This window comes from Apaloderma vittatum, unplaced genomic scaffold (assembly GCF_000703405.1).
Source record: "Apaloderma vittatum isolate BGI_N311 unplaced genomic scaffold, ASM70340v1 scaffold5696, whole genome shotgun sequence".
NCBI lineage: Eukaryota > Metazoa > Chordata > Aves > Trogoniformes > Trogonidae > Apaloderma > Apaloderma vittatum.
In genome coordinates this window covers 13357-27362 of record NW_009721107.1, presented here as the reverse complement: position 1 = coordinate 27362, position 14006 = coordinate 13357, and the positions used below count along the sequence as shown (strand labels likewise).

At 38.8% G+C, this 14006-nt stretch overlaps 1 protein-coding gene across 1 annotated transcript; it reads left to right on the top strand.

The window, feature by feature from the left end:
• Positions 1-99: 99 nt before the first annotated feature.
• Positions 100-10667, top strand: LOC104268425 (solute carrier organic anion transporter family member 1C1-like; the record flags this gene model as incomplete). The annotated part of the gene is made up of 8 exons (XM_009871234.1): positions 100-333; positions 1255-1419; positions 2780-2975; positions 5087-5252; positions 6725-6906; positions 8299-8363; positions 9540-9657; positions 10445-10667. Coding segments are annotated over 8 exons (1349 nt in total), but the record flags the coding sequence as incomplete, so codon positions are not given.
• Between the last annotated feature and the right edge of the window lie 3339 nt (positions 10668-14006).

Genomic DNA, 14006 nt, shown 5'->3' with positions numbered 1-14006 from the left:
ATAATAATAATATATAATAATATATAGGGCTACCTATAAGTAAGTTTGATTGCTCTGCATAGTATTTAATCTATTTTCCTGTCTTTCTGTATTTTATAGATGCCATCAGCATAAATCCTAAGGATACTCGCTGGGTTGGTGCCTGGTGGCTTGGATTGCTTATCTGTGGAGCAGTTAACTTCATTGCTTCATTGCCTTTCTGGTTTTTGCCTTACTCCTTACCAAAAGAAGGAGAGAATGAAAACCTGAAGATTAGTAACTTGTCCATTCAAGATCACTGTAAATTAGACCCCCCAGCTCAGCCACAGTTAAAGTTCTCAGAGGCAGTAAAAGGTGAAAGATTATCGCCCAGATGTTTGCATGTGAATTCTTTCTCATGGGTTCATTCTGAGCTGAGGACGAATTTGCATAATTTGAAAAGCTACATGTTTCTGCACTGCAAATGACAGACAAAAATGCTCGTTCATTTGTAGCATTATAATTACATGCTAAAGGTGGGTTTCAGTCCTCTCCTTATCTAAGACAGCTGGAAAAAAAGCTCAGGCTGCTGCTTTGAACACCAGAGATTCTCAGTTCAATACAGTAGTTATGTATTACAGATAGAATCTTATGATTATGAAGGAAGAGGGGGGAAACCATCCCATCCCTCATTAATGACTGGTCCTCAGCTGACAGGTTCTGTAGGTCAACATATGTAAGGGAAACACAGGGCCAAGTACTACATTACCTGTTGGAGGGATTTCACTGGCTTCATAGCTCCTGTGATGCTAAATTAAACTTGTATAAGCAATATCAGGCCTAACTACCATTGCTAGACTCCCCTAATAGTTTTACTCATATATATATGCATGTACACCCCTTAGCCTACGGCAGACGTTTGCCTTCTAGTCAAGCGTGCCTGAAGTCAGACTACAAGCTCCATGCAGGTTGTTGTGTTCATTTAGTTTCATGGACTTAGGGTCTCAGGAAAGGGTCCAGCCTTTTGCTGAGTCAGGTGCTCCCTTTCTCTGAATATCAGCCTCATGTGGGGCTTTTGGATTCCCAGTTCAGCATCCACTGTCCCATTCAGCCTTGCTGCTCCTGTAAATTGTGTGTTGGCTATGAAGAAAACCCTCACTTGAGCAAGCATGTGTTTTAATAGGCAAAGAATTATAGCTTGCAACACAGACAGTAATTAAATCATATTCAGTTTTATTATCTAAAGGATGTCAAAACAAGCCTTCTCTGTGTAGAGCATATACCTCTCCATTGCAGATTTCTTTCCAGCTCTGAAGAAGCTGTTTGGAAATCCGGTTTTCCTGGTGTACATCTTCCTCACTATTCTGCAATACAATTCTCTTGTTGGGATGATAACCTATGAGACAAAGTTTATGGAGCAGCAATTTAACGTATCAGTGGCAAGAGCCATCTTTCTAATTGGTAGGTACCTGTTCTTCTAAATTCCAGTGTCAGAAAAGAAAGTTTTTTATTTCGCCTTCCGTTCTAGTAGAAGCTTCTGTAAAATGTTTTGATTTAAAAAAAAATAAAGTAGGTAGTAGTTCATTTATTTTCCTATGATATTTGAAAATGGACAGTAATCCTAGTGTTGACTTCCTGGTGTTCCTAGTTTGTGAGCTAGAGTATTATTAGAACAAGGTGGATTCTTTTTTTTTGTCTAAAGTTTTTTTCAGAGTGAGATTTGGGTTATGAATGTGTCTGTTTTTGTGAAAATAACCACACATAAACTGCAACTAAGTAATAACTGTAAGAAGAAAAGACATTTAATTGAGAAGATGTTGAATGAAATATGTTATTTTCCTTTTCAGAATAATGTTTTGTTATAAATGTTCTTCTGTTTTGATTGCAAATACAAATTTTGTGTGCAATAAGAAACCAAAATGTAACATTCTGAGTAATTTCATTCACCTCCGAACTATTTTTCTATTTGCCAGTTCCCTCAAAAGTATTTTCTTTGTAGTGTTACACAAAAAAGAATGCTAAATTTATATTAATCTTACAGTGATTAATATGGTCTCATTAATTGGCAAGAAAACCAGGGTATCTGAGGTCATTGCAGAATGGATATTCCATTACTTTAGTCTGAAGGCACTCTGCTTTGCTACAGGTCAGGTACAAATAGGTGAAGAACTTCCTTTTTCCTCTTTTTCTGGATACAGGGAGGGTTTTACAAAAACAACATGACCAACCAAACAAAAAAACATACAGAGAAAGGCAAACCCCTCAGAATAAAATCTTGTAAACCCTCTCTATTCAGCATGTAAATATTAGGTTTGAAGCTTGTGAAACACTGAATGTATTAAATCTAAAAGCAAACATTTCCATGATACACTCTTAGCAAAATGGAATCCAATGCAGAACGATATGTTGCTACATTTCACATTTTGTTTTGGAGATTTTTCTTCTGTAACTTTCAGTAAGTTTAATATTTTATTTTAGATAAAGAAGTGCCCATGAGCTAAGACATTTATCTCATTTACTCCAGTTTCTAAATGGCACCTGTATAGGTTTTATTATATCAGTGTACACACAAAACCCAGTATAGTAAAAAGCTATGGAATATTGAGGAGCTAAGCTTTTTAATGTCATAACATGACCTGAAACATAATGAGGAAGTAAGCAAAATTGCTTAAAAGTAATTAAGAGTTTTAGAACCTCAAAGGATCAGTCTGAAAACAGGTCAGTATGTGATATTTTGGAAACTACTAGAAACGGATATTTATTCCAAAAAGGATCAATGCAGGTGACAGCAGTTAACATCTTTATTACCTTCTATCTGCAGGTGTGATACTTTTACCCATCACAATCCTGGGGATGTTTCTAGGAGGCTTTCTGATCAAGAAATTCAAGCTTCAGATAACTGAAATGACAAAATTTGCATGCATCACCTTTATAGCGGCGTATTTGTTAAACCTCTTGTATTTTACCTGCAGTTGTGAGGTGCTCCAGGTGGCTGGTTTGACAGCGCCCTACTCTGGGTTTGTATCCGCTTGGGGTTATGTTGGTTGTGTCATTCGTCACAGTTGCTTCCTGCCCTGTGCAGAACATGGTGCAAGAATCTGTATTCATCTCCGCTCACAAACTAATCTGGATTTGTAATCTCATCTGGACCACAAACCTTCTACTCTAGAAAACATTTTTCGTTCAAATTTGGATGAGTCCGAAACATGTCTTCTCTGTTGTTTTAGCTGTATTTCTCTATTGTATATTGCTACATACTTTTACATAAAAATATAATACATGTATCTGTTTAAAGACAACATTTTTTTGTTGTTGTTGAAAATGACCTGTACTAGGTCATCTGCTAGGGTTCTCCAGTGTGGTTTCAGCTAGAGTGGAGCTACTGTGATGATACTGTTTTACCACTCCCTTGGTGGTGATACATACAAGAAAATCTTGGGTATGGAGATACACTTGCCAGGCTGAAATGATACCTAGTGTTGGGCTGGTCAGAGTATCTGTATTTTGTTCTTCGAATTTCTTTTAAAACAGATAGTTCTTTTTCTAAATTCTTTATTGCTGGATATTGACAATATACTTCTATATTCTGGCAAACTGCAATGTAAGATGATTTTTTTTTACAGGAAAATTAGGGTTTTATATTTTATTTCAAAGCTTTACTTTAAAACCAGCCTCCTACCATGTAGGGAGTGCGATGTAAAAAGTGCTGAAACTGTCTTCCACATGGCCTCACCAATGTCTTTGTCCCTAGAAGGGCCCATCCTCTAGATCAGGAGTTACCAGCCTGTGTGGGGATTCACCAGCTTCCGTTGGTACCTGGAGCTGCTGACCTGTCTGTGTCCATTTTCTGAGCTAGGAGGCAGAAAGTGGCTGTGTCAGCAGCGTGTGCTGCCCAAGCAAACTTTTCCCCCTCCCTGACCAGTCATGCTTCCTTGAGAGCATTTTGCAGACCCTAGCAGCACAATTGCCTATTGTTTAAATTTAGCTCAATCTGGTCCAACAAATTTCAAGGGATTTTAAAGGATTAAACCAAATCCTGCAGGGTTTTCTTGATTTTTTCAATTTAGACAGAAACTCAGTCCTGTGTTTTTTTGAAATGGAGCCTATGTTCAGGGAAATATCTAAGTTGTCTTGGCAAACCTGACACCCAGATCAGCTTTGAGGTTACTTACATGAAAGATGTCAGAGTTTTGTGCAGTGGAGATAACTCCGGTTGAGTGCAACATCTGATACTGTAGAGAGAATTAAAAAGAAGCAGAACATTCAGACAGCAAATATGGAAAGAGCAATTACAATTTCTGCAGGAGAACTGAAGCTGGAGAATTTAGTATGTTCTAGGATTCTTCTGGCTGGGCGACTCACATACTGTTTTACCCATTTAACAATTTGTAGTTTGAAGAGGAGGAACAGTGGACTAAACACACAATGTGTTTTAGATTGAGGGGTAAAAAAGAAGAAAAATCAAACTTTGAACACCTTTTCCTTTATATTGTGAGTGACTTCAAAGCAAGGTTGATTTGTAGGTAGTGGACTCCTAACACATTTTGAAAACTGAGTCCTGCTGCCATGCCCTCAGACCTGCTGGCCACTTTTGAAATTCTCAATTTTAGTTGTCATCTGCTTAGTTTAACTCCTTGGGGCCTGATTTTGATGTTTCTTACAGAAATGTTGATAAAAGTGGAAGCTGTGAAAGTCCATGATAATATACATCAAGAAATGAGATCTGATAAGAAATGAGGCTCAAGCCCCTCCCAGGCCCAGGGCTGTGGCTGCTGTTGCTGCACATGGTCAGAGCTGAGACAGAAGCAGCACTTCTCAGCTTTCATGTGAAAAAGTAATACCAAATTTTCCCTCCCGGCTAAGAATACTTTGTTTGTGAGTTCCATGCCTTTTCAACAGCAATCCATAAAAATGTTAATATTTGATGAAAAACCTCAAGAGAGCTTTGGTTTAGCTGAAATTATCTTAGTCTCCCTAAGACAACTTCACAGTCTGTTGGATGATAGCAGATACCTGTCCAGGTTGACTGCTTCACTTTCTCTGTGTTTCTCCTGCCTACTCCCTGATATTTTGTCTGACTATGTAATTTGACTCAACAATTATTTTATTTCTTTCTGTTCTGGTTCAGATTAAAGCATCTTTCCTCCCCTAAAACCAGCTTCATGGCCAGTTGCAATGCTGACTGCAGCTGCAAGCTGGATCAGTGGGACCCTGTATGTGGGGCTAATGGAATCACCTACATGACTGCCTGCTTTGCGGGATGTAAAACATCAACTGGGACGGGAAAGAATATGGTAAATATATAGGTGGATAGATGATTATTTAGTAAGGCCTGTTGTGACAGGACAAAAGGTAGTGGTTTTAAAATAAAAGAGGGTAGATTTAGACTAGATATGAGGAAGACATTTATTGATGATGAGGGTGGTAGAACACTGGAACAGATTATCCAGAGAGGTCGTAGATGCGCCATCCCTGGAAATGTTGATAGCCAGGTTGTACAGGGCTCTGAGCAACCTAATCTAGTTTAACATGTCCCTGCTTGTTGTGGGGGGGTTGGACCAGGTGACCTTTAAAGTACAATTCTATGAATATAAATATAGCTAGATTTCGCCATCTATTATTTTTTGGCTTTGTGATTAAGAAATCTTGTAGACACAAATGTCCATTCTATATGGTGAATGAAGTGAATGAAGGTTGCAGGGAGGGTTTTTGAAAGCGTTACAGTGAGGCAAGTGAGTTATTCAGGAAAGACTTGAAAATCTCACTCTTAACTTACATTTCTTGAATGCTTTTATTTTGATTTTAAAAAAGAAAAAATTTCTCTCGGCAAGATGGCCATAAATTTGGCTTCAAGTTTCTCAGCAGATCAGTTACTGTCCAGCTAAGAGAGGTCTGCTTTAGAAGACCTTTACTGTAGCAAAATCCCATGGTGTCAACTCATGTGCAGCAGATCTGTATAACATTGTGAGTGCAGGTTTCACAAACTGTTGCAGATCATATTGGAATTGTCTGCTTTCCTGAGCTGCCACAGCTCAGGAAAACAAGTCATAACACTAAATTGTGCAGCAAAGAGGTCCTGTAAATACACATCTGGCCATTTTATTCAGTTTATCAGCAGCAAAGTAATTTCCAGGACTTCAAACAATCTTACCAGTCGTTAGCAACAGTAGGTTTGCAGAAGTGTGTGCAAATGACCATGTCTTTTGTCAGAAGAAGAACTGTCTTCATGTAACAATACTGAAAAGGATAAGCAACCTTTTGGCTTATATCCATATATCCCAGCAATATTCTCTTGCACCACTTCAGAGAAATTGGCTTTCAAACCTGCCTTCTGCTAACTTCAAAGGCTATGAAACAGCCAATTTTCAAGCCAGTGCCAAACACTGTTTTAGATATGTAACCGTAGATATGCATGATTGCATTTTTGGTCCACATCTATATTTTTATTGTTATTCATGTGCTTCCTGATCAGAGTGGCTGGATAACAGTTAACATCTGAATTTTATAGCTTTGACCCATTTTAAGCATACACAGAGCACCTTCTGTCCTAGCAATGTTATGGCTGAAACCAGAGTCACAGGTGCTTTGTGTCACTGGAGCAGCTCAGATTGGCTGGAGAATACCAATGAACTTGGCTATCAGTCTGCAGAAATGGTTTCCAGTGTAAACAACAGCCTGCCTGTTATAAGAAGTGAAAAATCTAAGTACTAAAATAGCTTTGTGCCACTGAGTTCTGATTAAATAAATTCTCATCTTCTCCTTTCAGGTGTTTCACAACTGCAGCTGTGTAGAAGGACAAGGGCATGGGCTTGGCAATTCCTCTGCAGTTTTGGGACAATGCCAAAGAGAAAGCTGTACCAAAGCATTTCCCTATTTTTTAGCATTACAGACTGCATGTGCTTTTATTTTAGCCTTAGGAGGCACTCCTACATACATGATTATGTTTAGGTGAAATACTTTACCTTACCTTCACCATAAAGCTTTGGGAAAGAGAAGCAGAATGTGATATCTACTATTTAATTCCCACTGTGAGGATTGGCATGCTGATGAAACTAAGTCTTTGCCTGTATTCTGAGATTCATCTCTGTTGAGAGGACAGCAAAATGCCTGTCAACCAATTTAATTCCAATTTAGGCTGGGTAGACACTTTGGTGATGAAATGAAGTGCCTTATGCTGATCCTGAGTATTCGTTTTCACTTCCAACAGTAGGGATGTTTTTAACAGAGTAATGAACTTGAAACAAGATGCAGTGCTAAGCCATATCCAAGGTGACTATGCTGTTCACATTACTCAGGAGAAAAACGTTCACCTTTGTAAAGCCTTGCTGCCTCAGAATGTTTTCTGTGCTGTGAGAAATCCGATACTCCCTTTTTTTTTGTCAATCCAGTATAAACAGAATTATGGCAGCAGCAATATATTTTATTATTTTTAAATTTTGTTCCTTCAGTTGTAAAACAACACTGCTATTTTACACTCAGAAAAGACAATGTTCTATGCTCCTGGGTGAACTTCTATCTTCAGCAGTCAGTGCACATGACTAGATAACTGTTGGCCCAGCTGCTGATTCTTCTGCAATACCTCCAAAAGCAGCCATTCTTACTGCGTGCCTAGATTATGGGCAAGACTAACTCTGCTGGGCAGTTTTCAGGTCACTAATGTGTATCATAAGAAGCCGTTTATGTTAACACTGAAAAGATGATATACTGATGTAACAACTCCAGTTCAGGCAACAGACTGGCAATAGCAAGTCTCTGTCCTGCACCTGTGCCAGCTCACTACTCCTCCCTGCTTTTTAGTAATTCTTCCAGTTCGTCTGATGGACACAGGCTCTTTCTTCACTGGTAGGAATGAGGTGCTTTTGTAGCCAGGCCACTCACGTTCACTGTCTCTCTGTAAAATGCTGGAGGCAGAGGTGGGTTTTACTTGCCTGTAGCTAGCAAAGACTGCACACCCTTGTTTGCCATTGCAAAATGCAGCCCCCTCTAAAGCAAGGCAGCTTCTTGGACCTTAACTTACGGACATGAACTGCCTACTTGCAGTTGGTTCACTTTAATTTTCCTGTGCATCCTCTCCCAGAAGTGTTTACAATCTGGTCTCCTTGGGTTCAAGATCAGTTTCTGTAGATTCTTCCATTTATTTCAGTTGGAGTTCATCCACTGAAAACAATGGAAGGAAGCTTTACATCTGAACTTCAACTTTGGTGAATGTTTTCAGTTAGAGTCTTAGTATACAATATTAGGTACTCTTGCAATAGGACACATACAGATATTCACAGCATGACTATAGCTACATTATTCTGTTGTTCCCCCAAACAATGTACTATTTTTTTTCCTTTCTAGATCTGTTTCACCAGACCTGAAGTCCTTTGCTGTTGGAATTGAAACTTTAGCTGGTAGAGTACTAGGTAAATTTCATTTCTCTGTGGGATTCAAGTAGGTAGTCAAAAGAGATAGATCAAAGTTAGCCAGGGCAATCTAATTGCTCCAGATGAGAACAAAAGAAATTTTCCAAAATTTTTCCTTGTAAGCAGATTATGTATTTAAAAATGCCTGGAGGAGCTTGCTACATGTTTCCTAGTATGTAATTATATGTTATGATTTTCTCTTCAGAATTTTTTCTATGCAGCAAAGGAATCAGGCAAAAGAAGGAAATTTCATTGTACTTATGGGTTTAGGATTTTTTTGTTTATTTGTGGACACAATTATCTGAGTTTGATCAGTCTGGATATCCTTAACACCCAGGATTCTTTTTGCTGACCATTTTTTACTTAGAGCTTCTATGTATTCTGCCTATTATTTTATTTCTTGTGTTTATCTACAATAAATAATCATTCAAGTCTTTGGACACGTAGTCTGCCCTACCTCTAGCAAGCCTTGTCTTATCTTCATTTGTTTGCTAATTTTTGAAATCTTTGCCACACAGATAAGCCCAAATAGTCATTTGTATGTCTCTCCTAATCTCTGTATTTTAGCTGAATGTTGCAGAAAATCAATCTTGTACTTTTATGAAATAGTTTTCTTCATGAAACTGCATATTATCCTTGAAAAAACTTACTGGTTATATTAAATCGTTATGAGTGTCTGAAAAGAATTCTTTCAGTGCTATGTAAGTAATACACTTAGTACATAGTTGGTTTTGAGCAAATGCTTAGTTTCAGCCCTTTGCACTTATCTAACCATCTTTAATGGCAAACTGTTGTGTAATGCCTGAATAGATATATTAGTGTCCATAAATATTAACATGCAATGGCACATAATTCTATACCAGGGACTGAAAAATAAATATTGGTCATGTGATCTATTTAAACAACTAAAGTTACAATTCTAATAAAAATGCCATTAAAGTAGAATTACTTACACTTCCCTTACTGAATATAATGATGCTATAATATTCCATCCTTTCAACTCCCTTTAGGTACTTGCTCAAATATTTTCACAAATCTTGGAATCTCAAAGCTGATGGAGCTGGATGTTCAGCTGTAATTCAGAAACCATGTGATTAATTTCCCTATTTCTTTACCATGACACTAAATGCTGAAATCTTCAAGTCTGAGATCATGTAATAAGAATTTTCTTTGCAGGAGGACTACCAGCCCCTATTTATTTTGGTGCCTTGATAGATAAGACCTGCTTGAAATGGGGAACAAAGGACTGTGGGGGATCTGGATCTTGCCGGGTATATGACACAAAAGCGTTCAGGTAAGCTCAAGTCTTTGGTAAGGGGTTGGGAATTTGGCTTCTGAGGCAGTTTTGGACGCCAAGGACCAAGCTATACTTTGCCCATGTCAATAATCAATTGTCAATAGACTGATTAGGACACTAAAAGCACCAAACCTCCTTATTTTGACTAGGCTTTAATAGATCAAATAAGCCAAATGGTTTTGATTCAGTCTGACATGAGACACTGCAGTACACTGCCTTACATGGCCATCAATAGTTCCTTTACTGAAGCCTTAGTGCCCTAAATAACTCTGCAACACTTTGTGCGAGACTGAAAACCCACGGAGTGAGCTATGGCACTGAAGATGCTCTTCCTCATCCCTCATTTCTCTGCTTCCTAATGTAGAGGACACCTCAAAAAATATGCTTGGAGGGAGTACCGAAGTGACTGGTGGTGAACAGAGAGCTGTGGCCAGGAGTAGCGGGTGCTGCCAGTGAAGGGCTGGGGGAAGACTGGGACCACAGGCAAAAAGCCCTGGCTAGTGCAACTCCTCTTGTCCCAGCCCTAAAATATAGCCCGCTCAGTAGGAGCACTTTTCAGACAGGAGGCATTTCTGCTTGGAGTGTAGGACCGGATTAGAACCTCCCTGGGGCTAAATATCCTGAGATTGTTTGCTTTCTGTCTGTTATTTCTCAAAATGTGGTGCAATACCTGGCTGAGAATAGATAATTTCACCAAAATGTATTTGATATCTTACTTGGTTCCGCTCAGAGTTGCCAAGCTTTATTAAAATAAACATATTTTGTCAACTTTTTGTTTTTCTAGAAATGTTTATCTTGGCCTCATTGCAGGACTGCGGGCAGGATGCTGTCTCTTATACATAGTGCTCTCTGTTTTAATAATGAAACGCTTCAAACCAGATGGCAAAGAGGTGACAGATATTAAAAATACAGAAAGATCAACCAGCAAAGAACCAGCTATTGGCAATAAAAAAGAAATTCTTCCTGGTGCAAGAACCTCAGAAGACAGTGAGGAAACTTTTATGTAAAAAAGAAGAAAGGTCTTTTCATAACTTTCCTGTGCTTCAGTTTTTCTAAGCACGAGTCTAATTACTGACTTCAACAGCTAGTTTACATTGTCGGGATCCACAAAAATATCTTTGAAACATTGACTTTTAATTTGCTTTACTCTATCCTCTTCCTCTCCTCATCTGAAACAATAGAGGGAAAAAACTTAAAACCTTCTGGGGTTTAAAAATTTTGGAGTTTTAAATTTGTGGGGAACTCTTCCGTCTTCTTGTTCTCAGTCCCTTTCGAGGACCAAGAATAGAACTAGCCAAAAATCATTCAAGTGTCATGAACTTGATTGTGCTGGAAAAATTAAAAAGAAGAAATCCACAATAAGCTGCTTTTCCATTTTTCACTGACTATATTTCAGGTCCTCTTGCTCTGTATTGAGTCCTATAGCTCTAAATGGCCAATCAAGTTACACTTGCCCAGTTGATCTGATGACCTTTGCGACGTGGTTCATGACCAGAGCTCTTTGTTCTGGACTGGGTCCCACATCCCATGCTCAGCTCCATGCCCGGGGCTGTCAGTGAGCGCCTTCTCAACAAGAATTGCACAACAAATCTAGAGTTTGGTTTAAGCAGATTAAACAATCAAAATGGAATGCAAACAAAGGAAAGTGGTGTATTAATTTTGCAGCACATCTCAGTATTGGGTTTGAGTAAAATTATTCTGAACTGATATATTAAAGTGATAGATTTTAAAATTTCTTTCTTTTTTTGTGTGTGTAAATTTCTATCCTAATGACCACTGCATTTATACCATGTGTTTATAAATTTCTTCCCTTGTTTAAGGAACCTTCAGTAAGCCTTGAAATACAGTGCTGAAAACCCGCAAATTCACAGCTTTCCACAGGCAGTCTTGACCAGAAAGACACTTTAATAAAGGATGCTTCCAGCAGTCATTGTTGGGAAAAAAAGTCAGTTAAAATACTTGAAGTGTGATATTTCATTAACTCTCATGATGTCATTTTGCAATGTGAGAAACATGCCAGGTAAGATTACTGCAGGTTTAGTCTCCATCATCACAGCTGTTTTGCTTTCTTTTCTGAAGGGTATCTCTGCTCCTCACAGTCTTTTGCCAAGCCTAGAATGAGGAAACAAGCTTCCTTTCCTAACCTTAAACTTCATTGGGACATGGAAGAGAGTGCTACACTAATAAAAATAAAATATACCACACTTGATCTGAGAAAGTACCAGATCAGAGGTGTGAAGAGAAAGATTCTACATGTTAAGTGAACTTCTGACCTTTCTTCTACCACCAGCCCCTTGCAAGTGCAAGAACAGGAGTGGGAAAAGGGTTAATTTGGTACTCACTGGAAGGAACCTTCATATCCTTGCCTTGGAGACGCAGTTGTTAGCATTTTATTGCTTACAGGCAATGACCAGTTTATTTAGGTATCATCTTTTACAATCACAGCTCTGATTGTAAACTGCCAGCAGATATGATGAAGCAGTGTGTGTTATAAGGGAAGAGGAATGAAAACTTCTGTAGTACAGATGATATCAACATTGCACCTGAGTCTGGAAATAATTAAAGAAAAACCCAAGATTCAGAAACCCCAGAAATTTTACACAGAGAAAATCAGTGTCTCTTTCTCCTTCTGCAAACAGTGTTTTAACGTTGAATAAATATATTGACAGTTCTAGAAACACTCTTGATTTGCATTAGACATATAGACTTGGTCAGGTGACTCATACTTACATAATTTCCCTTTTACTTCTGTTGTTTGTGTGTTTAATTCTGTACATTGTTTTTTGTATTACTTTTTTTTTTTGATGAGAGCACCTATTAATTGATTTTCCCAGGAGGTAATGTTTTATCAAAGGTACATTGATAATTGATGTCAGACTAGAAAAGAGTTTCTGGTCAGAGCTGATGATTCATGTCCTGATATTTACCACAGATGCAACATGGTAAAGTGAGCTTTTTCAAACAGATAAGAATTAACAGCATCTTTGTAACAGTCTCAAATTGATAATAGCGTAAGTGCTGCCACAGGTGGTATTAAATGAGCCTCTGGCTCAGTGTACGCCCAGCTCCAAGGCTGTATCACTTACCTACATTTCAACATGATCTTGTGTACAAGTCTAAGCACTCTCCTGTGAACAGCAAGTAGAAGTTTCTTCAAGGGAATAACTTGTTCTTCCACACAAAACTAGTGTGAGATAAATAAAAAAATACATAGCTGATTGACTGGCATTTTCCAAGAGTTTTTTTATCCCCTTGCCTCTCACAATAGAGAAGAAATAATGACATTTCTCCCTTTTAATTCCTCCTGCTCTAAAGGCAAGATTTTACCAAACAGAGAGGCAGAAAAGACCTTGGGACTCTGGTCTGGTATAAAGCCATGTTAATGATTCTAAGATCAAACCTGGTATCTTTGTCCTTTGTGACAGCTGTGTCAGCATGCTCAGAGCTAGCTCCAACATCTCTGAGCTCCATCCCTGGGAAGAACCTTGAGGAAAGGAAAGAAGCCTGTTTTAATGTAAGGTGATCAGAGAAACTGTTAACCAGGAAAGCTATTTTTTCAGGGAATTTTGCAGCTACATTAAGTCAGGCATACTTTTGAATAAGGGCAACAAACCAGGTAGTTTAGGAATCATTACAGACAACCTGATCGGCCATAAATCATGGTAATTTCACTGAAACGAGTGAAGAAATAGCCAAATCAGTGAAGTTTTATCAGATAGTGGGAGTTTTAAGAGCTTGAGCCTTAGGTTTCATATAATCATAGAATGTTAGCGGTTGGAAAGGACCTCCTGAGATCACCGAGTCTAACCTCCCCAACAAAGCAGGATCATGTAGGACACATCACACAGGAATGTATCCAGGCAGGTTTTGAAAGTCTCTAGAGAAGGAGACTCCACAACCTCTCTGGGCAGCCTGTTCTGGTGCTCTATCACCCTCACAGCAAAGTTTGTCCTCATGTTGAGGTGGAACTTCCTATGTTCTAGCTTATACCCGTTACTCCTTTTCCTATTACTGGGCACCATTGAAAAGAGACTGGCACCTTCCTCTTGACACCTATTCCTCAGGTGTTTGTATATGTTAGTAAAATCCCCTCTCAGCCTTCTCTTTTCAGCTAAACAGCCCCAGTTCTCTCAGTCTATTTTTATAAGAAGAGATGACCAAGTCCCCTAATTATCCTCGTAGCTCTCCATCGGACTCTCCAGTAGGTCCTTGTCTCCCTTGAACAGGTAAGCCCAAAACTGGATACAATATTCCAGGTGTGGTCTCACCAGGGCAGTGAAGAGGGAGAGGAGAACCTCCCGAGACCTGCTGGACCCACCTTTCTTAATGCACCCCAGGATCCCATT